This window comes from Esox lucius, chromosome 1, assembly GCF_011004845.1.
Source record: "Esox lucius isolate fEsoLuc1 chromosome 1, fEsoLuc1.pri, whole genome shotgun sequence".
Classification (NCBI taxonomy): domain Eukaryota; kingdom Metazoa; phylum Chordata; class Actinopteri; order Esociformes; family Esocidae; genus Esox; species Esox lucius.
This window is the reverse complement of record NC_047569.1, coordinates 36,312,335-36,338,221: the sequence shown is the minus strand read 5'-3', so window position 1 is coordinate 36,338,221 and position 25,887 is coordinate 36,312,335. Positions and strand designations below refer to the sequence as shown.

The window sequence follows — 25,887 nt, the reverse complement described above, 5'->3', positions numbered from 1 at the left end:
AGAGATTTAGCTTTCTGGGGAGGGGGCCGGGGGGGGGGTTATGAGTAGTAGAACAGCTTCACTGCAGACGTTTTGTGTATTGTAAAAATGTTTTTCAAAAGATTTTAGAGAAATGCATAAAATAATTAATATGTGTAAATGTATAAAATATGAACCCATGGTTCCACCCCATAATAATACTGACGATCCATTCTCTATCCAAGTTATCCATGCAAGACCAATCTCTACTTTTTATTCCGCTCCCTTCGGCAGAACTACTGCAAAATCACATGACTATTAACGGCAAATATTTATAACAACTGATACAAAATGTAGTAGCATTATTACTGTTACAACTCACCTGCATTTATTCATTATGCTTTATGAACATGCATGTAATTCGTTATAACACCATTTTAGCAGATCATCTGACTTTACACAATGTAACCACTAGGGGGCTGTAATGCATCATTTACCATAGCAAAACCCCTCAGCGACTTGAACAGATTAAATTGCTGTTGTGTGCCTTTCTTACTCACAATCTCTTTGCTGTGTTTATCAAACGTTGCTTTGACAAAGAGCGCTCCCAGGGCGAAGCCAAGAGTGTCATCTGTGTTCCCTATGCAGGTCTGCCATCGAGGTGTGCAGGACTAAATCAACACCCACACACACACAAACACACACAAACAGACAGACAGACAACCAAGATAAGTCACCAGCTGGTTAATCTATCTTATTCTTGTGAAAAGTGTGTTTACTTTAAATGTGCTGAGAAATGTTACTCAGTATTCCTGATTGTCCCCTACAGTGAGACGAGGGACACTGGATCTGTCCGTACGTATCTGAATCACGTGCTATCTGACACCACTGGCCTGATTTAGACAAGACGTGGGTGCATGACACATCCTGCCATAGAGATCCGCCGTTGACCCAAGGTCGTGTCACTCACCCAGTTTTGCCTAAAGTTAGGAAATACGGTACATGAAGTGTCTTTGGAATGTATTCTGACCCCTTCACTTTGTCCACTTTTTGTTGTGCTATTGGACTTAATACTGGAGAATGTACTTTCAGTTTTCAATAAAATAACAATATTGAAGGCAATAATGTATTTAATCAATTAGAAATCTTGTCAAAAACACAATTTCTTGATGGCGCTGTATGTCTTTCTACTCATGATGGATTTTCCGCCATTTCAAATTTAGTGAAACATTTAAAAAGTTTCATCTATAGCACTGAATGACCAATCGGCACAAAACATAATGGAGACATTTTGTAATTCGAAGTTAAAACGGTCACTACTGACCAATAAACATCCAGGTGGGTGTGTCATGGTACATGAATGTTAAGGATATTCATAATATAACATTTTGCTACACGTTTCAAACACTGAACATATCAAATAATATGAATGTTGACCACAAGGGGGCACTAAAACAAGCAAATGTTTAAATACTCGATCAGTTTGACTCAGTCACCATGGTGACTGACTAGGTCTTTTATAGTAACACTGATTGGTCCAGGTACATTATTCATGTTTAGTTTGTGCAAGAAGAATGTTTAAACCAACTTTTGGATGATCTAAAGCTACAAAATATGATGAACACTCTTTGTGAAAGACATGACTCTGAGGAAATCTTTTCTTCTTTTCAGTGGCAGCAAGCCAGACAGGAGTAAAAAAAACTAGCTTGACAAACGGACCAGAAAACAAACTAGACTGGGGGAATAGAAGGTTAATGACAATGATAATGTACTTTCCATACAACATTTTTGCTTGACTATCTTCTGAACTTCCCAATACCTTTCTGATGCATTTCAATCTCTTTAAACCATACTTCCTTCAGATTAAAATACTGTCATATTTATTGTAAGATACTGTTATAGTCAGAATTGAAATAAGTTAAGCTAGGTCTTTGATCACAAACATTTTGTGGACCAAAAACATATGGAAACCTTTGTATCACTTGCTAAAATCCCAAACACAATCTCACATTTAAATCACCAAGCCAGTGTCCTAGACATAGATTAAGCCAAATCCTTAACTAAAAAGCCTGCTCAACGGAAAATCTCAATTGAAATTGCTGTTTTATCCAAGACGAGGCTTAATCTGTGTCTGACAAATCAGACCTAACCAGGTATTCTATGCAGCAGCATTAATCAATTCCAGACAGAATCCCAGATGACAACCCATTTCCTTTATAGTGCAATACATTCAACCAGAGTGGTTTGGACCCTGGATCAAAGTAGTTTACAACTTTGGGATTTTAGTAACATTTCTGCCTTAGCACACACCTTCTTGGTTCCATACAGGCTCTCCAAAAGCTTGTCTTGGGCGTTCTCAAAACGCTGGTCCAGACTTGACACTCCTTTCTGCACCAGATTCCACATCATGTAGTTGTTGAGTAGGCTGAGAGACAAGGAGAAGTGGGAGAATATGGGAGAGACAGGGAGATGTTAACAAACAGCAGTGTCAGTTAAGGACTGTCCTATTAGCTGACTTTGGTTGTACAATAACTGCAACAGGTAAAATACATCTGATCTGGAAAATAGATCATATCTGGTTGCAGAAGAAACTTGTCAGATGCCTTCTTAATCATAAAACCAGTTTACAATCAGAATCATATACACCCCTCTGGAGTCCATTACAAGCCAGAGCTCCCTCAAGTAGAAGTGACACACCATCACCACATAACCTGAGGGGGAAAACGGCTAGGGAAGTAATATTTCCTTGTCAAGTCAGGTGGTCAGGAAGTACCTCTTAGATTGGCTGTCTACTCAGCTATGACCCAATCAGCAGTCCCTATATGGGGACACCACTGCTGTAGTGTTGGAAGGCCAATAGGGGGCACTCTTCCCTTTACTGGAGTAATTAAGTCCCACTGCCCCAGGGCCTGACTGAGACATTGCCCCGCTTGGGTGCCGTCTTGTAGACAGGACATTAAACAGGTGTCTTCTGTGGTCACTAGGGTTGTCATGGCACCCACTAAAACAGTAGGGTTCCTGTGTGTCCTTCGGACAACCGTCTCAGCTACATGACTAGAATGGGAGTGTGTCACGGCTGCAGAAATCCTTCCGACCAAGAAAAACCGAGCCTTCTTGGCCCCGACGGGGGTTAGATTCTGTCCGGGTCCTGACCTGCGCTCGGTCTTGTTGATCAGCTCAGACACTTGTTGTAGGTAGTCCTTGGCATACAGCACGACGGGTTCAGTGTCGTTCAGCTCCAGAGGAGACAGAGCGGAGGTTAGATAATCCACCCAGTCCACCGCAGGAGCCAGGAGCTGAGGGAGAGCAAGGATAAAGGTCAGAGACGTTACGTAAAAGGACAGGCCACCGCGTTTTCAGATCGTCTTTTTAACCTTCCCGACTGAGAGGAGTCCATGTCCCACATAGAAGCATCATTATAGCGTTTGTTGTATAGCTCTGGATCCACACAGGATTTCTTAATAGTTAGCTTCATGCTACAATCCCTGGTTGTTTCATCCCTTTTTGGGCTTAAAGATGAATGGCATAGTCCTGAATGCCCGCTAATCTTATTACATTCATATCCCGCCGTGACTCAAAAGAGAAGCTTGTTTTACTCAGATGAATGACATATCTGTTGAATTCTTTTAACACCTTTCATATCCCATCACTACCAAAAAATACACGCCTGTATACATGGAAATAAACCCTCTAGCCTCAAGACATGCCTGTTGTTCTGTTTACGAACCGACTTCATGAACCATTTCTCCGGCTCTTTTTCCATTGTTTCAATTAAGGATTTTAGGTTTCAGCAAAGGGACACCCCTTCATACACCAAACATTGTTTAAAAACACAGGAGACAACATTAGAAATGTACTCGTGGCCTGAAACAGTTCGACAAAACTCCCAGGCAACGTTCTAAATCTCTATGCTTCTCGCGACGTGCGCACTCATGGAGGAGAAATAAATAAACCACCGCGAGTAATATGGAGGAAATGACCTCCAGGCAAGCTAGCAACAGTCCAATGCCTTTTATATGCATACAGGAAGAGTGTGAGTGCGCACGTCTGGAGAGTGGAATGGAACCCAATCTGTTACTCAGACTGAACCAAATGATCCACAGCATTTAGACAGAACACGAGGGGGGGGGGGAGAGAAAAAAAACAGTTATTATTGAGAGACACGTTCTCCTTGCTGAGGAGGCCACAGTGGAACCGACATGTTCTGTGAAGTGTGACTCGATGAATTTGCCTGAGAGCAATTCAATCTGTATTTCTGGGCTACTTTATATTTCATGCAGTTGGACGTGTGGATACCAGTGGTGCCCTGTCAAAACGAGAGACGCACAAGACGGTGAGAGGAGCCTGCAGCAGAGGAAGAGCACGGATGACCAGCCCTCATGTCTGCGTTCCAGGTCCCAGACGCAATTACAGCCGCCTCTATCTTGGAGGGTCTGTGGGGGTATTACAGTGAAGCCCTCAGCCCCAGACCCCAACTCCTACTGCCTAAATCCAGAGCGTGGGAGCGCAGAGCATAGCGGGGGAGGGAAACATCCTGATGAAAATTAAACTGTATTTCTGGGTGGTTGTTTGGTCCTGAACGCACACCAAAAAGACAGTGAGTGTCTTTTTCAGACAATCCATTTGATGCAATGCAACATATGTGAGGACAGGAGGTTAGAAGCTCCTGTTCATTTTACGGTGTGTATAAGTATTGCAAAGCATGTAACAACTGTGATCATTTCACATCCACTACTTACATTCCATAACATACGAGGTTCTTTGGGACCAGATTAGGGTTCATTTGTGCATTCAGAAGGGCAACCAAAACATTTGGCCACACAAAACCAAAACATAACTGTTTCTTACAAGATAAGTTCAGATAGTTCATCCCTGTCTCAGCCATTTGTTTCTATTAGGCCCCTAGTGAAAGTGAAGCAATTACATAAGAATTCTGCACCAAATACAATCTGCTTAAAATCTGTTTCACTGATTTAATCCATACTATAAACGCTGCCTTTAGAGCCCTACGAAATGGAGAAGAGTTTCTACGCTCTGTTCCTCGGTTCTTTCTCCCTCTGTGTGTTGACAGAAGGATCCCCCCCATGTCCTTGAAACCACTTGCATTCCCTTCACTATCTCTCCGCAGTTCTGCTGCCGTGGCGATAGAAAGGCCTAGCAACAGCTCTTGGCAACAGTCACCTTGGCAACCAGTGGAGCGTTCAAAAACATAGAAGTGGACCGCAGGAGAGGAGAACTAGACCTCAGAGGAGGGATAAAACAAAAGAGGGAGGTGTGAAGAGGCTCAGGCGAGTGACAGGCGGTGGTAGAGAGCAGGTGGGGTGGAGACACTGCCAGAGAAATACAGGGCTGTTTTGACACTAATGGAAACAGGCGGATAGAAAACACAACAGACTGTAATTTATTCAAAGTAAACCAGCGGTGTTCCACCCCCTTAAGTCTGTGATACATGCTCACGCCACATGCATCTGTTTGCAGCACGCTAGCCCTGAAGTTGTTTCTCACACACACACACACACACCTGTAGTTCGGCGATGGTGATCTTGTGATAGATCTTCTCCTCGTCACGGCGTTCGTCCTGTGGTACGGTGATGTTGGCGAGCGCCGTCTCAAAGTCCAAAATTTGCTGCATCTGGATCATTGTGGAGTTCTTATCTCCTCCCAGCAGCAAACCCAGCTCCACCATGTAGTCCAAATATGCTTTCAACACCTGGGAGGGGATAGAATATAGGCTTGAGGAGATGTTCTGTCTGGACAAAATGGAAGCATGCAGTACAAATGAGGGAGGCGGTGAGTTAAGGTAAAATTAGATTGGCTAAATGTGTTTCACAAACACTGTATACGGCATGTACTGCAGGTTTCACAGAGATTCCCAACAGGCCATTAGGAGGGGAAAAACACATTTTATTGATGTTGTGAAGCTTGAAGCTTGAAATAATTACCCAAGCTAGAGATGGTGCAGGTATCCCGAGGAAACGGAATCTATTTTCATTACGGGGACCATCAGTACTAAAACCTCACCCCACTCCCTTCAACCCTCTGCCCATTTGAACTTTACTCACCTTTTCATTGGCCGTCTTGTTGAGGTAATAGTCTCGTGACGGAAGGAACAGCCCTGATTGGTCCACCTGGTGAAAATTAGAAACACATAAAAATTTATAGAATGTTACGAAATATACACTAACGTTCAAAAGGGTCACTTAGAAAGAATGGGGGTTTTTTAACACATGTTTTTTTGTCCATTCAAATTACATCGAATTGATCAGAAATACAGTGTAGACATTGTTAATGTTGTAAATGACTATTGTAGCTGGAAACGGCTGATTTTCGATGGAATTCAATGGAACATTGGCATAAAGAGGCCCATTATCACCAATCTCTCTTGTGTTCCAATGGCACATTGTGTTCGTTAATCCAAGTTTAGCATTTAAAAAGGCTACTTGGCCATTAGAAAACCCTTTTGCTATTATTTTAGCAGCACTGAAAACCCTTGTGCTGATTAAAGAAGCAATAAACCTGGCATTCTTTAGACTAAGTCAGTATCTTCAGCATCAGCGTTTTTTGGGTTTGATTACAGGCTCAAAACGGACTGAAACAAAAAACCTTCTTGTGAAACTCATCAGTCTATTCTTGTTCTGAGAAATGTGGGCTAATCCATGCAAAGAAATTGCCAAGAAACTGAAGGTCTTGTTCAACGATGTGTACTACTCCCTTCACAGAACAGTGCAAACTGTCTCTAACCAGAATAGAAAGAGGAGTGGGAGGCCCCGGTGCTCAACTGAGTAAGAGGACAAATATATTAGAATGTCTAGTTGGAGAAACAGACGCCTCACAGGTCCTCAACTGGCAGCTTCATTAAACAGTACCCACAAAACACCAGTCTCAGTGTCAACAGTGAAGAGGCGACTCCGGGATGCTGGCCCTCTAGGCAAAGTGGCAAAGAAAAGTCCTATCTCAGACTGACCAATAAAAAGAAAAGATTAAGATGGTCAAAAGAACAGAGACACTGGACAGAGGAAGAACTCCGCCCAGAAGGCCAGCAACCCGGAGTTGCCTCTTCACTGTTGATGTTGAGACTGGTGTTTTGCTACTTCACCACTTCATCCTCTACACCTGTCTCCCTATAAAACAACAACATTGATAGAGCAATGCAAATAAGCAAGGAGAGTGAGCATGCACCCGCCTCTTAAACAATAAACAATGTAGTGTGCCCCCTCTGTGTGCAAGCCCAGGTGTTGATTTCCAAAGACCCAGCTGACCTGGATGACGTTGCTGTTGGAGTTCTTGGGGTCCACACTGACGCCAATGGTGAAGAAGGGCTGAGCGCGGTAAGGCCCGGAAACCGTCTTCAGCACCTCCATGAAGTTGTCCTTATCCCACGGCCCTGTGATGTTCCAGCCCCCTGTCTGCACACATTAACCCGCTATCATTTAGATTGGGTTAGGATTAACCAACATGTCATTTAGATTGGGTTAGGATTAACCAACATGTCATTTAGGTTGGGTTAGGATTAACCAACATGTCATTTAGATTGGGTTAGGATTAACCAACATGTCATTTAGATTGGGTTAGGATTAACCAACTGTCATTTAGATTGGGTTAGGATTAACCAACATGTCATTTAGATTGGGTTAGGATTAACCAACATGTCATTTAGGTTGGGTTAGGATTAACCAACATGTCATTTAGATTGGGTTAGGATTAACCAACATGTCATTTAGATTGGGTTAGGATTAACCAACTGTCATTTAGATTGGGTTAGGATTAACCAACTGTCATTTAGATTGGGTTAGGATTAACCAACATGTCATTTAGATTGGGTTAGGATTAACCAACATGTCATTTAGATTGGGTTAGGATTAACCAACATGTCATTTAGATTGGGTTAGGATTAACCAACAGGTCATTTAGATTGGGTTAGGATAAACCAACATGTCATTTAGATTGGGTTAGGATTAACCAACATGTCATTTAGATTGGGTTAGGATTAACCAACATGTCATTTAGATTGGGTTAGGATTAACCAACATGTCATTTAGATTGGGTTAGGATTAACCAACATGTCATTTAGATTGGGTTAGGATTAACCAACATGTCATTTAGATTGGGTTAGGATTAACCAACTGTCATTTAGATTGGGTTAGGATTAACCAACATGTCATTTAGATTGGGTTAGGATTAATCAACTGTCATTTAGATTGGGTTAGGATTAACCAACATGTCATTTAGATTGGGTTAGGATTAACCAACATGTCATTTAGATTGGGTTAGGATTAACCAACTGTCATTTAGATTGGGTTAGGATTAACCAACATGTCATTTAGATTGGGTTAGGATTAACCAACATGTCATTTAGATTGGGTTAGGATTAATCAACTGTCATTTAGATTGGGTTAGGATTAACCAACATGTCATTTAGATTGGGTTAGGATTAACCAACATGTCATTTAGATTGGGTTAGGATTAATCAACTGTCATTTAGATTGGGTTAGGATTAACCAACATGTCATTTAGATTGGGATAGGTTTAATCCACTGTCATTTAGATTGGGATAGGTTTAATCCACTGTCATTTAGATTGGGATAGGTTTAATCCACTGTCATTTAGATTGGGTTAGGTTTAATCCACCTGTCATGTGATATAAAATTAAGTTGTCCTGGGGGTCCTGAGTGACATTGTACTGCTGTTGATTGACATTTGACATCTCCAAATTGTGGCCTTTTAGCACATGTTCTTACTGAGTGCCACTTTCAGTTTTCCATTTAAGATAGATGGAACAACAAACCAACTCAGTAGCAGTATATACACCTCCAGCAACTGTCAATATAGTGAGTACTTGAAGGGATACAAGACACAAAACAAATCGCCAGCATTGGTTCAGAAAGGCCCTGGCATTTCCTCCCAGTTCAATGAGAGCAGCACAGGTATTGGAGGATGACTTGATCGTCTTACCCTCCAGAGGATATCATGAAATCGAGTGAACATTTTGTAAAAACATTTACCCAGATGTCGATTTTAGGTCATCTCCCCCCTTCTAATGCTTAAATTCAGGATTTATATATGTGGATGATCCTAAATAGGTCTCTAGGGAATACTTCTCAACCAAGTATCTCCGGATTTTACTCAGAGCATTTTTGTGTGGAGTCGGATAAGTAGAGCGAATGTCTCTTACTGAGTGAGTGAGTGAGTGACTGACTACCCCTTGTTAAATAGCGTAGCAGTTAGAGACTCTGGCTCCGGAACAACAGGTTCTAAAATGCATGATGCCTGAGGTTCAGGGGAAAAAAAACTTCGCTGGCTACAACTTAACGTAGCTACGTAATAGGAAGCCTAACATAAAACAGTTCTGGTGGATATTAGGATTTGTGCAGGATAGACAAACACTTTGCTGGACTCATGATTCTCTCGTCTTTTCACTTGACAAAATTCAGTTATCGTTAGTGATGGCCATTCGAGGCTTCATTACCGTTCTTCTAACAGCAGTTAATGAGTGAAAATAATATAATGTGAAGACCAGACTAATATCCAGATTGCCTACAGCGCAGTGGTTGTGGACAACGCCTTTCATGTGGGCGACCCCAGGTTCGATTCTTGAGAGGGCAGCCACGACCAACACATTTTATTGCGGGCCGGCTGAATTAGGTTTGCCTGGGCTCTTGTTTCAATATCTCTGGAAATGAAAGACGAAACAGTGTATGTTGAGGCCAGGCCACACAACTACTCTTACAGGCAGATACACACAAGGACACATGAGATTGCATTGTTAGATAGAAGGCGTCTCATCACACGTACTGTCAGAGGACACGGTGTGCTTTGTCAAGGCCCATCCAAAGTAGAGTTAAGGTCGTCTGTGGAACACTGACATTATGGCGCAGTGGCACAAAACTGGGACAGTTATAGAACTCTGGCAGCGAGCCAGCCCAACACTTACGCCGCATTCGCGTCATGTCGGAGAGACCGCGGAAGAGCTTGTCTAACTTACAGGAATGGCTTTGATCGTTACATGCTGGGAGCTCGGAAGGAAAGCAAGGCAGAGACATTAGCTAGCCTGTCCGACAGAAAAAAAACATTATGTTGCTGTAGCGAACATTGGCAAATTTTAAGAGCGCACCAAGCTGTCATCAAGTTGATGGGAGTTTTTCCTAGCCACTGAAATCCAACACTACTGTTGTTTGCTCCTTGGGGTTTAAGGCCGGGTGTTTCTGTAAAAGCACTTTGTGACAACTGCTGTTGTAAAAAGGGCTTTATAAATACATTTGATTGATTGATTGATTGATGGGTGGCTGCTTTGAAGAATTATGAATATGATTTGTTTAACACTGTTTTGTACATGATTCCGTATGTGTTATTTCATATTTTCGATGCCTTCCCTGTTCTATTTGGGAAATAGTAAAACTAACGAAATACTCTTAAATGAGCGGGTGTGTCCAAACTTTTTACTTGTACTGTGTGTATATACAGTATCTCACAAAAGTGAGTACACCCCTCACATTTCCTTGTGACAACACTGAAGAAATGACACTTTGCTACAATGTAAAGTAGTGAGTGTACAGCTTGTATAACAGTGTACATTTGCTGTCCCCTCAAAATAACACAACACACAGCCATTAATGTCTAAACCGCTGGCAAAAGAATTGAGTACACCCCTAAGTGAAAATGTCAAAATTGGGCCCAAAGTGTCAATATTTTGTGTGACTACCATCATTTTCCAGCACTGCCTTAACCCTCTTGGGCATGGAATTCACCAGAGCTTCACAGGTTGCCACTGGAGTCCTCTTCCACTCCTCAAAGATGACATCACAAAGCTGGTGGATGTTAGAGAGCTTGCACTCTTCCACCTTCCATTTGAGGATGCCCCACAGATGCTCAATAGGGTTTAGGTCTGGAGACATGCTTGGCCAGTCCATCACCTTTACCCTCAGCTTCTATAGCAAGGCAGTGGTCGTCTAGGAGGTGTGTTTGGGGTCGTTATCATGTTGGAATACTGCCCTGCGGCCCAGTCTCCGAAAGGAGGGGATCATGCTCTGGTTCAGTATGTCACAGTACATGTTGGCATTCATGGTTCCCTCAATGAACTGTAGCTCCCCAGTGCCGGCAGCACTCATTCAGCCCCAGACCATAACACTTCCACCATGCTTGACTGTAGGCAAGACACACTTTGTACTCCTCACCTGGTTGCCACCACACACTCTTGACACCATCTGAACCACATAAGTTTATCTTGGTCTCATCAGACCACAGGACATGTTTCCAGTAATCCATGTCCTTAGTCTGCTTGTCTTCAGCAAACTGTTTGCGGGCTTTCTTGTGCATCATCTTTAGAAGAGGCTTCCTTCTGGGACGGCAGCCGTGCAGACCAATTTGAGGCAGTGTGCAGCATATGGTCTGAGCACTGACAGGCTGACCCCCCACCCCTTCAACCTCTGCAGCAATGCTGGCAGCACTAATACATCTATTTCCCAAAGACAACCTCTGTATAAGACGCTGAGCATGTGCACTCAACTTCTCTGGTCGACCATGGCGAGGCCTGTTCTGAGTGGAACCTGTCCTGTTAAACCGATGTATGGTCTTGGCCACTGTGCTGCAGCTCAGTTTCAGGGTCTTGGCAATAATCTTATAGCCTAGGCCACAGGTGTCAAACCGGTTCCACAAAGGGCCGAGTGTCTGCAGGTTTTTGGTTTTTCCTATAAATTGGTTCCTAGTTCATACCTACACAACCAGGTGAGGGTAGAAACTAACCAATCAGTGACCTAATTAACCAATCAAGATCACAAGGAGAGAGCAAAAACCTGCAGACACTCGGCCCTCCGTGGAACCGGTTTGACACCTCTGGCCTAGGCCATTCTTATGTAGAGCAACAATTATTTTTTTCAGATTCTCAGAGAGTTCTTTGCCATGAGGTGCCATGTTGAACTTCCAGTGACCAGTATGGGGGAGTATGAGAGCGATGACACCAAATTTAACACACCTGCTCCACATTCACACCTGAGACCTTGTAACAAATTGTGCCCAATTTGGACATTTTCACTTAGGGGTGTACTCACTTTTGTTGCCAGCGGTTTAGACATTAATGGCTGTGTGTTGTGTTATTTTGAGGGGACAGCAAATGTACACTGTTATACAAGCTGTACACTCACTACTTTACATTGCAGCAAAGTGTAATTTCTTCAGTGATAAAATCAAATATTTACAAAAATGTGAGGGTGTACTCACTTTTGTGAGATACTGTATATATATATATATGTCCATCCATCCATCTTCTACCGCTTATCCGGGGCCGGGTCGCGGGGGCAGCAGTCTAAGCAGGGATGCCCAGACTTCCCTCTCCCCAGACACTTCCTCTAGCTCTTCCGGGGGGACACCGAGGCGTTCCCAGGCCAGCCGGGAGACATAGTCCCTCCAGCGTGTCCTAGGTCTTCCCCGGGGTCTCCTCCCGGTGGGATGGGACCGGAACACCTTCCCAGGAAGGCGTTCCGGAGGCATCCGAAAAAGATGCCCAAGCCACCTCAGCTGACCCCTCTCGATGTGGAGGAGCAACGGCTCTACTCTGAGCTCCTCCCGGGTGACCGAGCTTCTCACCCTATCTCTAAGGGATCGCCCAGCCACCCTGCGGAGAAAACTCATTTCGGCCGCCTGTATCCGGGATCTTGTCCTTTCGGTCATGACCCAAAGCTCATGACCATAGGTGAGAGTAGGAACGTAGATTGACTGGTAAATCGAGAGCTTCGCCTTGCGGCTCAGCTCTTTCTTCACCACGACAGACCGATACATCGACTGCATTACTGCAGAAGCTGCACCGATCCGTCTGTCAATCTCCCGTTCCATCCTTCCCTCACTCGTGAACAAGACCCCTAGATACTTAAACTCCTCCACTTGAGGCAGGCACTCTCCACCAACCTGAAGTGGGCAAGCCACCCTTTTCCGACTGAGGACCATGGCCTCGGATTTGGAGGTACTGATTTTCATCCCCACCGCTTCACACTCGGCTGCAAACCGTCCCAGTGCATGCTGAAGGTCCTGGTTAGAAGGGGCCAACACGACAACATCATCTGCAAAGAGCAGAGACGAAATCGTGTGGTCCCCAAACCTGACACCCTCCGGCCCCTGGCTGCGCCTAGAAATTCTGTCCATAAAAATTACAAACAGAACCGGTGACAAAGGGCAGCCCTGCCGGAGTCCAACATGCACTGGGAACAAGTCTGACTTACTGCCGGCAATGCGGACCAAGCTCCTGCTTCGGTTGTATAGGGACCTGACAGCCCTTAGCAAAGGACCCAGGACCCCATATTCCCCAAGCACCCTCCACAAGATGCCGCGAGGGACACAGTCGAATGCCTTCTCCAAATCCACAAAACACATGTGGATTGGTTGGGCAAACTCCCATGAACCCTCCAACACCCCGTAGAGGGTATAGAGCTGGTCCAGTGTTCCACGGCCCGGACGAAAACCACACTGTTCCTCCTGAATCCGAGGTTCTACTATCGGCCGTATATATATATGTATGTTCAAGAAATTTCAAGAAGTCCAAAGTTTACGTTTGGATAAAGGACAGAATATTGTGAAGCTACCTGTGTCTGTGTGTGTGTGTGTTTGTGTGTATGGATGTATGTGTGTGAAGGGGGCAGGAAACTCACCTTTGCGATAAGGTCAATAAGGGGTGTGGCTCCCAGCTCCTCAATGTGCTGCTCGTTGAGACAGGATAGGTAGTAGTACTGGGTCTTCCTCTCTGCCTCGCTGCTGGAGTTGAACGTGCCATTCTCTGAAAGAGGGAAGAAGGAGAGGGATGGAGAGAGATGGGGAGGGAGGGAGAAGGAGAAGGAGGGAGAGAGGGGAGGGAGGGAGGGAGAGAGAGAGAAGGGAAGGGCGGGAGAACAGACGATAATTAGATAATGTTATGGACTCAGGCGGTGACAAGACCTGCCATTTTCTTACAGCTGAGTACTGTGACCAGTGTGAGGACGGGCTTAAATGACATCATGGACAGATGAACTGCGGTTGAACCGTGGATGACTGTTCTGACCATAAGGGTTTGGAAGATAAGTGCTGTTGGGCCGATTGCAACACACACACACACACACACACACACAATGAAAAGGGCAATGGGGGGGGGGGGGGGTCCCCTGTTATCTGACACAGAAGCTACATTCTGCTCAGGTGACAGAACACAGACCCCAGAGCTCCTGTTCCAGTCAGAAACAGACGCTGTCTATTTAGCTTACATATCAATCAACCCATACATCACACTAATACCCAAGCCCTTTCCCCCTGTCTGTCGGAACCACTGGACTTAAAGGGGAATATGTCTTGGGTTTTAATGGGCTATCATCTGGGATTCTGAAATGCACTGTGTTAACAAGACTTGATGGTCTGATTAGCAAGCATCTTGTGCCACCTGCAAAAATAACTGACCAAGAGCCTGTCCAACAAAGAACCGACAATATGAGTCTTTGACATAATGGGGTAATATATGGGGTGTTTGTGAATGTTGGACGGGATTACAGAGAAAAATAGAGAGCGAGAACATGACCTGACAGAAAATGTAAACACCTCACCTCACTCCACCCCCCTCCCATCGCCCTGTTCATCACCCCCTCCAACACCGGGAAAAAAATCATAAACAAGACCCAGTGAGACGGAGGAGAGAAAGACAGAACTAGACAAAGACACAAGGGGAGCAGCAGAGGGAGATCCGAGGGAGAGAGGGGGAGAGAGTGGGGGAGTAGGGGGTTTACAGCAGAAGTAAGGGGGAATGTAAGCAGGAGGTTTATTGCCCACAGGGGGAAACAGAGAAGGGCCCTCCGGGAGGCGGGGGCGGGGGGGGGGAGAACACTGGGAAACGTGTGCGGGAGGATGTGAGAGAAGACAGGATGTGGTTGGAGAGTTTTCTCTCGTCACCCGCTCGTCTCCTCCACGGCTGTATACTGTCACTGCTGTCATGGCAACGCACAGAGTGCTGAAATATGGCTGACCGTTGATGCAGATCAGTTACAGGAATTATCATACCGCAGCTAAAACTCCTGATATCACCAAGAGTGAAAACAGTCCATGAGAACAAAGACACAGGAAGTAACGAGTAGAACCTTAAAGGACTTCCGGTCTCTCTTCACACTGGTTGCAGAATAAATAAAGTTTCTCAAAGGGGGAATATCTCGCTAGTTAATCAATATCACACACGCAAACACACGTCTTAGGTTACTCGTTAGGTTACTCGTCCCCCGAGACGTTGCGTTTTACTGAGAACACAACTCAGGTTACGTCTGAAGTGGAACCCTATTTAAAAGTAGTGCATTACATGCCTATTCTTGCACACATACGCACCTCCCTCACTCCTCCCTCACCCGTCCCTCACCCCTCCCACACCCGTCCCTCACTCCTCCCTCACCCCCAGTAGAAACGCTCCCCTGATGCGTGTAGTCAAATACTGCCTTTATATGTTTTTTATGTTTATGAGCTCTGTTTATGTATTTCAAATAGTCTTTGCATACTGTATGTTACATGTCTTTTTACAGGCTTGTGGGTTTTTGTATTTGCTTGTATGACACCTAGGACAACATTTAATAAAGGGAAAAAAATATATATATATATATATATTTTTTTTTTCTTTTTTTCTTTAAGTAGTGCACTAACTGGGCGATAGTGTATGATTTGGGACACAGAAGGTCTGTTTCCTAAACATTGTTGACAAGGAGTAATTCAACACCAGCACACAGTCCATTTAGTCATGTTTGTTTTGTCTCAGTATGGTGGAGAAAAAAGGCACTGTTGACAAGCTGCATCAAAACAGAGTAAATGGAGGAATCTACACTACAGTAGATGTAGAGTCCAGGAATAAAATGTGGACAGATCTGTCAGTCAACTAGAACCAGGACAGACCTGTCAACTAGAACCAGGACAGATCTGTCTGTCAACTAGAACCAGGACAGACCTGTCTGTCAACTAGAACCAGGACAGATCTGTCAGTCAACTAGAACCAGGGCAGATCTGTCAGTCAACTAGAACCAGGGCAGATCTGACAGTCAACTAGAACCAGGGCAGATCTGTCTGTCAACTAGAACCAGGACAGACCTGTCTGTCAACTAGAACCAGGACAGACCTGTCTGTCAACTAGAACCAGGACAGACCTGTCAACTAGAACCAGGACAGATCTGTCTGTCAACTAGAACCAGGACAGACCTGTCTGTCAACTAGAACCAGGACAGATCTGTCAGTCAGCTAGAACCAGGACAGATCTGTCAGTCAGCTAGAACCAGGGCAGATCTGACAGTCAACTAGAACCAGGGCAGATCTGTCAGTCAACTAGAACCAGGACAGATCTGTCAGTCAGCTAGAACCAGGGCAGATCTGACAGTCAACTAGAACCAGGGCAGATCTGACAGTCAACTAGAACCAGGGCAGATCTGTCAGTCAACTAGAACCAGGGCAGATCTGTCAGTCAACTAGAACCAGGACAGATCTGTCAGTCAACTAGAACCAGGGCAGATCTGTCAGTCAACTAGAACCAGGACAGATCTGTCAGTCAACTAGAACCGGGACGGATCTGGTTTTTAAATAGAACCAGCCACACTATCAACACATTCAACACTATCATCAATTCATGCCCATAATCAACAGATCAACCTGTTCAAGCTGTAGGATGTTGAACCTTTTACGTGTTTATAATATGGTTACATTATGCATGACTGTGCGTTTAAGGCTAGGATTAGGTCAAGGTTAGGTTTATAATTAGGGTAAAGGTTTGGGTTGTTTTTTCATGCCACCACAAGGACAGGAACACAACTGTCTGTGTGCGTGCATCCATTTTGCTCGCCTGTTTTCTCTCGCATCCTTCTCTGCGACTTTGCATGCCTATGTACAATTCCCATTTCCAACTTACCCAGCAGGTGTTTGAGGACAGCCTGGTTCTGGTCCCAGATGCTGTTGAAGGTGCTCCAGCGGGAGCGTCCATCGGGCAGCGGGTTCTTCCGGACCCAGCCCCCGCAGGCATACTGGTAGAAGTCCTGGCAGGGGTCGGCGCTCCGGTCCAGGGCCTCCACGATCTTGCTGGCCACTCTGATACAGGCCTCCGTCAGACACAAGCTCCGCTCCGGGTCTGATGTCAGAAACAGCAACCTGTGATGTCATTCTTACGGCTCACTGTTACAATACTTCTGTCACAGGTTTATATGACACGCCATAAAGTCCGCCAGAGAACTAGGTACCGTGTAAGCCGTAATACAACACATTATATGGGCTCATACATGCTTATGACACGTGTGTGTGTGTCCTTGCCTGCATACGTTAAGCGTGTGTGTGTGTGTGTGTGTGTGTGTGAGATTTTAACCGCCGGACTCTAACCCTTGTTGTAACGCATGCCCAGAGTTATGGCACATCCGAACAGGGCAAGCAGAGAGACGAGCAGCACACCAGCCAGCACCACCTCCATCTGTGTCCTCCGGCCCAGAGGGCCGTATAGCTGGATGCCGCCCTTCCGGAAGCCCACCTGTGGAAACGTGTGAGTCAGAGACGGGGCGGGGTGGGTGACCACACGCCCAGACACTAGACACCTTGTACATCAGGCAGGTGGGTTGGATTTCTTTGTTGACTGTTAAGGAGAGAGACATTCAGACTAATATTTTCTAAGTTCTGGAATACGGTGCCAAGTTCGCCTCTGTATATATCTGGGATCAGCTTCCCATTTCCTACTCATTCTAGTGACGCAGAACTAAACTGACAACTGGAATACCATGAGGGTCTAGCAACTTTCCTCTTCTATAACAACACCCTGCCCACCACACACACACACACACATACACGGATGCACTCACGCACACACATACACGCATGCACGGGGACACACACACGCATGCACGCCAACGAATGAGCTCAGGCAGACCTCCACGCTGTCAGGTGACATGCCCCCATCGGCTGTGTTGTCCGCCCCCTCCTCCTCGAATGTTGCGCGCTTGTAGCTGGACATCTGCACGGGGGGGAACAAGACATGACCGTTAGCCACGGACAGAACAGGAAAGACGGAAGAACGTCACACTTCCACAGGAGGAGATATGGACAGAAAAGGAAAGAAAGATGGAAAGAACGAGTGAGAGAAGGACACCCCAGAGAGGGAGGACAATGGGGAGAGGAGATTAAAGGAAAAGAGAACCTCCTGCGGGTCCTCGTCTCTAGTGCTCAGTCACACTGCGTTAGGCCCTCCTCACACACTAAACCAAGGACGAGCCACAGAAGACAGGACCATGCATGTTGTATGCCAGCTCTTCGTGTTCTGTTGAACACAATGCCTGAAGAAAGGCTGCGACACCCTGACCTTTCCCACTGCATTGCGTGAATGCTTCAGATATTTCATTTAAATGAGGGTTAGCGTCACAAACTCCTCCGCGCTTAAAATTTTTGCTATTAAATATCATAATTGGATATGTATCCACAGCTCTAGATTAGCTCAGGTGTAAGAAACATCTTCAAAATCACACAGGTAAATTGACCTCAATCTGTGTTGAATTGCAGAAATTCACATGATGTTATAATGATAAATTCAGCTGTTCGATAGGGCAACATTAGAAATTCACATAAAACAAAATCCATTAAAAACCTTTAAAATGCCTTAAAAGTACCCCACAAATCTGGCCTGTATGGTAGGGTGAAGAGCCTTATCTGGACAGACAGAAAAATGAATCTAACAAAAACCTGAAAATCTATCGGAGGAAGAAAAACCTGCTGCCTTCAGTTCGAAAACCTTTCAACATAACAACGATACGAAGCACACTACCGAAGCTACAGTTGAGTGGCAAAGCCATGAAAAGGATGTGCTGGAGAGGCCCATTCAGTGCCCAAACCTAAACCAGATCAGACATTGACAGCTCTCTTGTGGAAAATACAATGCCAACAAACACCTTTCTAGTAAGAAACAGCTGTGAGGGATGGCAACCCTTACATGTCTATCTACTGACTACTACTACCTTTGTGGATTGGTCATCTAGTGCAATGATTTTCCATGCACCCCCCCATGCATTCTGGGTGTTAAAATCAGGTAATATAATTTTGAATAATACAATATTAAATTTAAACAATTAATACCAGGGAGAATGTATGTAGATATGATAATGAACATACAATTTTACATTACTGAAGGCAAAAAAAATATTTGTGTTATTATCATTATATATGCAAAATATAACAGGACCATTTAGCAGATTGTGAGCATGCCAACATTCTTCATCAAGAGTTTTAGTAATATCCCATTAAAAAACTAGCAACAAAACTGACTAGTTACTGGCCAGCTTTGTTGAATGTTATGACAACATTCAGAGCAGTAAGCACCGACCCACCTCACTCAGACAACTTTGGTTTAAATCCATGGGAGAGAATTCAAGGTTCTGCCTTTCCTCACCTCTGTGAGTCCCAAAGAAACATGAGTGGACTCCACACCAAATCTGTAAAACAGACCACATACCTCAGCCAATAAAAGTCCACTCCTCATCACAAAGACAACAGTCTCTGCATGGCACTTTGTCTGAGAATGGCCTCATGCTGGTTCGGCTTGTATAGAAAACGCATTCTGGGAAGACGTTCCAAACAGCAAACTTCTTGAACACATCTAATCAACATTCTCTCTTAAGGTAGATCTAAGTGCTATGTTCCATCTGTGAGCATTTCTCATTTTTAGATCCTACAGTGTGCATGGCTCAGTGAACATTGCAGTGGTTATGTCTCTCTGTGAACATTGCAGTGGTTATGTCTCTCTGTGAACATTGCAGTGGTTGTCTCTGTGAACATTACAGTGGGTATGTCTCTCTGTGCATATTACAGTGGTTATGTCTCTCTGTGAACATTACATTGTTCAGAGACATCACAATGTGATTTTCTGGATTTTTGTCTTAGGTTCCATCTCTAACAGTTGAAGTGTACCTATGATAAAAATTACAGACCTCTACACGCTTTGTAAGTAGGAAAACCTGCAAAATCGGCAGTGTATCAAATACTTGTTCTCCCCACTGTACATAGACAGTTTAGCCCACAACATCTTCCTTTTACATTCTACTGTCCATTAGATGTTTTTATTCCCTATTCATTCCCAATTCATCACTTTCATCGTATTCACTTGCCTTTTCTCATCCCAACAACCAGTAGCTCGTGGCATGCTTAACTCATAGGTGCGTTCATAGGCTGTTCAGCTTTTTTCCCTACACTGCTCTTCCAACCAGGAAGTCACATGAGTCAACCTCAGTTAAGGAGTCGCTAGAGAGCACTGTGACCAGAAAATCCCTGGCGACGATGCCTCCCCACTCCCCAGGTGAGGCTGATCAATTGACATCATGCATGGGGTTTCCCAGCCAATCGTCAGCTGACGCAACGTGGATCAACGTGCCCCATGGGAGACTCCTCACATTGTTTCTGAAAGTCACAAGCGGACGAAGCCCTGTCACTCCCCTACAAAGAAGCCGTTACAACAATGGCTTTAAACAAACCTCAAAACAGTGAAGAACAACACTGAGACAACAATTAAAGGGAGCCTGTTTGTTAAAAGTGACACAACCAGAAGTAGTCACACACACACACACACACGCGCGCACGCAAAAACAAACACACACCATTATCAATAGTTTAGAGGTCATCGTGGTTACTATGAACAAATGGTGAATGTGTATTTAGACTGTGTAGTTAACCGAGTCTATGTCCTATCTAAAACATGCACACACACACACACACACACATTTACTATCAGTTCCCCCTTTGTAACTATCATACCGGATCCCTCAAACCACTCACAACACGAGCATCATACAATGAATCCCTGCCCTCCCTGGCAGCCTTCTGCTTTATGACTGTAATTTCACTTCCTAATGAACTCAATGGGAAGTGTCTGCAGAGAAGCTACAGACCGCTAGTATGTATGTGTGTGTGTGTTTGTGTGTGTGAGAGAGCACCAAAGCAATAGTCACAACAATTGCAGCCCATTAAACCAGCCACTATAGGTGATTGATTGACCTGATATAAATGGAATGGTGTCGCGCTGATATCAGGAGCTTTGTGGTCAGCCATCTGGAGGAACATCGAAAGAGAGACAAGCATCCCCTTTCCTTTTATGTGCCCACATTACACCCATTGACCAAGTTCCTCTTTCCTAATGTCACCCCCACCTCAAAAATCCAAAGCCATATCCATAAAACAGATTATTTTCCTAAACGGTGCATGTACTGTATTCAAACTGCAAAGTAGAAAATCATGTCAGCTCATAAAATGTCTATCCACAATAGTCAGACCAACGCAGGCCCCAGTCTCCTCCATATCTTCCAAAGAGCCTATGAGAAAAAAACTAATCCCCATTCTACAAATACTGAGCACATTTTTCTAAAATGTTTCCGCAACTTTTTTTAAAAGTAATAATTCTAAAGTCTTATCCCTCCATTTAGCAGAGAAGGTGTTCTGTTGGAACGTCTTCAGCTGTGGCCTGGCGTCACAGCCCTTCCCGTTTTAGTGCATTACACTTTATCTGCAATGGTGCCCTTTTACGATATAGGAAATAAACAAAGCAATGCACTAAATCCCCACAGCCATTTGTAGTAAATAGTGATACCATTGCTTTGTGATTACAGTATCATTATTACTACGATTTCACAAAGGTCTACAGATTAGTCCATAGCCAGAGAGGACAGACAGTCCTTCCAACGAGGCCAAAATATGAATCAATAGTCTGTTGTTGGGAAAGACAGGCTAATGACGAGGATGTTCTCCTCCCCTCTGTCGTGCCCTCTCTGTGGAAATAGATCATCTCTACCCCCCCCCCACCCCAACCGCAACCGGTACACCGTCACCATGGCAACCCGCACAAGAGCTACTCACGTGATACCCAGCGCCAGCGCAAATTAAAGCAATGTGTTCTCGGGCCGTCTCCTGGGCTGTCTCATTGGGTAGCGGGTGGTCCAAAACAGCTGTGGAGCAGCCAATCACAAAGGCCGTTGCAGGAACAGCTGGAGGGGTCAGGTGGGGTCGGAGGAATGAGTTTGACGCTGAACATGTGGGCTGCTTTACTGGAAATGAGACAGCAACAGTGCCGGAAGGACTGCGTAGGCAAGACATTTCACCCGAAGTCTGTGTGATGGGTAAACAGTTTAAAAACATCCCCAAACTCTGTGTGCATATTTGGCTAGTATTAGACTGGTGTTGTGTCCAGGGACTGTAGTTCTACACCAAGCTACCCCACGTAGGGCCATATAACACCAATAGAGTGTTTTGCACAAATTCCTTTTGTTCCGTTGAGTTTTTCTGTGTTTCAGATTATCCTTGTTGCTTAGGTTTTAACTCTCAAAATCACACTACATCCACAATTTTTTTATTCATCAGACAATTTTGGGGTCAAAACTGTGGCTACAAAGTTGGAAGCGCCCAATTGTCTACAATGTCTTTGTATCCTGTAGTATTAAGATGACCCTTCACTGGAACTAAAGGGCCTAGTCCAAACCCTGAAACACAGCCCCAGACCATTATACCTCCTCCACCAAACTTTACAGTGGGCACTATGCATTCCGGTAGGTAGTGTTCTCCTGGCATCTGCCACAACCAGATTCATCCATCAGACAGCCAGATAGTGAAGCATGATTCATCACTCCAGAGGACGTTTCCACCACTCCAGAGTCCAGTGTTGGAGTGCTGTAAAACTCCAGCCGATGCTTGGCATTGCGCATGTCGATGTGAGGCTTGCGTACAGCCGCTTGGCCACTGAAACCCAATTTGTGAAGCTCTCGACACACAGTTCTGGTGCTGATGTTGCTTCCAGAGGCAGCTTGGAACTCTGTGGTGATTGATGCAACAGATGATGGGTGATGTTTAAGCGCTTCCGCACTTGACAGCCCCAGTCTGTTAGTATGCGTGGTTTACCACTTCGTGGCTGGGCTGTTATTGATCCTAGATGCTTCCACTTCACAATTATAACACTTACAGTTGACCGGGCAGAAACTTTACCAAACGACTGTCAAAGGTGACATCCAATGACAGTGCCATGTTTAAAGTCACTGAGCTCTTCAGTACGACTTATTGTATTGCCAATGTTTGTCTATGGAGTTTTCATGGCTGTGCTCTGGATTTTATGCACCTGTGAGGAATGGGTGTGGCTGAAACACCTGAACTCAAAAATTTGTAGGGATATCCACATATTATTGGCCATATACTTACTGTATACCGTAATCACTACACAGTCCAGAAACTCCAATGCCAACTGAATTCAGGCCAAACAAAAGGCTTGCACGGCTGACCTGAGTAACAGTTTGAGTTTACACCCACACACACACTAGCTGTAGTGCTGGATACAAAGTGCATCTCCCACATACAGGTTTCAGAGAATGTATGCTGAACATTTCCATGTGATTGCGAGTGGAGTCTGAACTGGAATAAGTCTCCGTCACTCGCAGCCTCAGATGGGAAGGATGTTGTACGTTGTTCAAGTGAACACATGACAAAAGACATCTGACCCCCAGGGACCGGAACCGACTTGCCACCGTTTCTTCAGCTTGTCACTGTCTCACTGACATGCAGCCACTACAAAAGCCAGCGGTCCTGGTGCATTGTGGGAAATGTCAGCTCGACACAGGTGCCGCCATGTAGACTAGCTGCAAGGAGGTGAACGCAACGGCGGGAAGACACAGTAACACAAACGTCAGCTGTCATGCACGACAGTCACAATAGACTTCTCAACGGGATCTTCACCTCATCCGGGCGCCATGGGGACTCCCGGGTGAATTGTGCAAGTTGAGTTGACTTCTTTTGTTCGGTCTGACGAACCAAATTCAACCAGCGAGAGAGAGTGCCCTTGTTGAGGGAGATGAGGGGAAGGGAGAGGTTTTCCGAGCTGCAGGAGTGGTGCGGAACTTTCACTGTGCGGAATGTGATTGTTTGAAGTGGTTTCCTGTGGAGTGTTTTTGAAGGGAAGCAGCATTGGTGGAGTTCAGCCTGGCACAGCTCAACCCTCTGCCCTCAGAGCTGGAAATACAGTCACCCCTCATCCCCCTCCACGCCACTGAATCGCCACAGAGGTCACAACGTTCACACACATATACACACACACACACACACACACATACACACACGCATTCTCCTACTTGCCACAAAATGCACGCACAGGCACGTACAGAAATGATTCATTTTGTGACATGAACACACAGCTGTATGGATATCATGGGATACATTTGCTCAAACACAACCCACAAGCAAACTGGATGCAAACATGTTTACACACACGCAGAATTGACACATAGGCAAAGAGAGAGGTATAAAACAAGACATGCTTTTGGTTAAGAGGGGAAACAGTGGATTGAATACAGAGAATGAATAAGGGATCAAGTGAGACAGAAAGAGAGAGGGAGGACAGAGAGAGGTAGAGAGGGGGAGGCCAGGGGGAGAGGTAGAGAGAGGGAGGCCAGGGGGAGAGGTAGAGAGAGGGAGGCCAGGGGAGAGGTAGAGAGAGGGAGGCCAGGGGGAGAGGTAGAGAGAGGGAGGACACGGGAGAGGTAGAGAGGGGGAGGATGGGGGAGAGGTTGAGAGGGAGGGGAAGTACAGAAAGTGGGGAAGGAGAGAGAGCGAAGGCGATGCTTTGATTTAAGAGAAAAGGGGATGGTTTGAAGGGAGAGAGAGAGGAGGAGGTTAGTAGACAAGGAGAGAGAGGAGGAGGTTAGTAGGCAAGGAGAGAGAGGAGGAGGTTAGTAGGCAAGGAGAGAGAGGAGGAGGTTAGTAGGCAAGGAGAGAGAGGAGTAGGTTAGTAGGCAAGGAGAGAGAGGAGGAGGTTAGTAGACAAGGAGAGAGAGGAGGAGGTTAGTAGGCAAGGAGAGAGAGGAGGAGGTTAGTAGACAAGGAGAGAGAGGAGGAGGTTAGTAGACAAGGAGAGAGAGGATGAGGTTAGTAGGCAAGGAGAGAGAGGAGGAGGTTAGTAGACAAGGAGAGAGAGGGAGGGTGTGAGGGAGGTCAGTTTACTCCAGGACCCTGATTCCCCTGAGTGAAGGTGCTTAGACACACTGACGCCATGAAACATGGGTGAGGTCCAACGCACTAAACACAAATGATTACCAGCATCACTCTGAAGCACACACAAAGTAAATACAAACACACACACACACGCAGATCCACATTTGCACATCCACATTTGCACATTGACAGTTTATTCATTACAGGAAGTGGTGAATAACATTTTCCAGTTGCTCATCACTGTTAGCTGTGAGGAGAGAGATGTTTGGGGCTGCATCTGGGTGGTCTCTCTCTCTCTCTCACACATACACACTTGAAACAGGAATCCTTCACTGTCCCTCCGAGGCATTTTTAAGCTGACAATCTTTCTTAAGGAGACCTTCCTTAATGACCAAACAGCAGGGCTGTGTATCAAACGGCACCTTATAGGGCACTATTTTCACCAGGGTGTCAGAACCAGCCGGGGGAAGGAACGGGGGGCATTAGGGAGGCGTTCCACGTCTCTGAGGTCTCCAGGAAGCTAATCTTCCAAACTGGGTTTGGCTTAAACAAACAGTACACACACACACACACACACACACACACGCACGCAGGAACACATGCAGTAGCATTACTGACACACGGCTAGAGGATGACAACCCCCCCCCCCCCCCCCACACACACACACAGACACACACACACACAAACCAGTGCTCTTGGTTGAATCTAACCAGTTGCTAATCAGAGCCTTTAGTCAAAATTGCCTCTAGTCACTGATGCTGGCGTTCAGTTTTCACCACAAATGGGTAGGGTTCATATTTGGAAAGGGAAATCTGATCCTGCATCTGTACTTAGGACAACAGACACAGCCACTGAATCAGGAACACTGTTCCTTACATGTATCAGTAAGAGCTCAACATGTATCGTAAGTTTATCTAACAGTTGCTTTGAAAGTCCATACTGAAAGACGTCAGACACCTCAGCAAAAGCACACGGTAGAAGACA

At 45.3% G+C, this 25,887-nt stretch overlaps 1 protein-coding gene across 7 annotated transcripts in view; it reads right to left on the bottom strand.

Moving 5' to 3' along the window:
• The window catches only part of ece2b (endothelin converting enzyme 2b), a 45,004-nt gene that overhangs the window by 8,114 nt on the left and 11,003 nt on the right, over positions 1–25,887 (bottom strand). For 5 of the 7 annotated variants that reach the window (XM_010898513.5, XM_010898516.5, XM_010898518.5 and 2 more), the window contains 10 exons: positions 17,831–17,914; positions 17,293–17,437; positions 16,832–17,047; positions 13,593–13,717; positions 7,218–7,364; positions 6,021–6,086; positions 5,480–5,668; positions 3,112–3,254; positions 2,269–2,383; positions 519–629 (listed from right to left, as the gene is read on the bottom strand). In XM_010898513.5, coding sequence (XP_010896815.3) covers positions 519–629; positions 2,269–2,383; positions 3,112–3,254; positions 5,480–5,668; positions 6,021–6,086; positions 7,218–7,364; positions 13,593–13,717; positions 16,832–17,047; positions 17,293–17,437; positions 17,831–17,914 — 1,341 coding nt within the window. Of the gene's footprint in view, positions 1–518; positions 630–2,268; positions 2,384–3,111; positions 3,255–5,479; positions 5,669–6,020; positions 6,087–7,217; positions 7,365–13,592; positions 13,718–16,831; positions 17,048–17,292; positions 17,438–17,830; positions 17,915–19,277; positions 19,383–21,792; positions 22,344–25,887 lie in introns of those variants that run through there. The other 2 variants (XM_020047014.3, XM_010898512.5) reach the window with 2 other exon arrangements.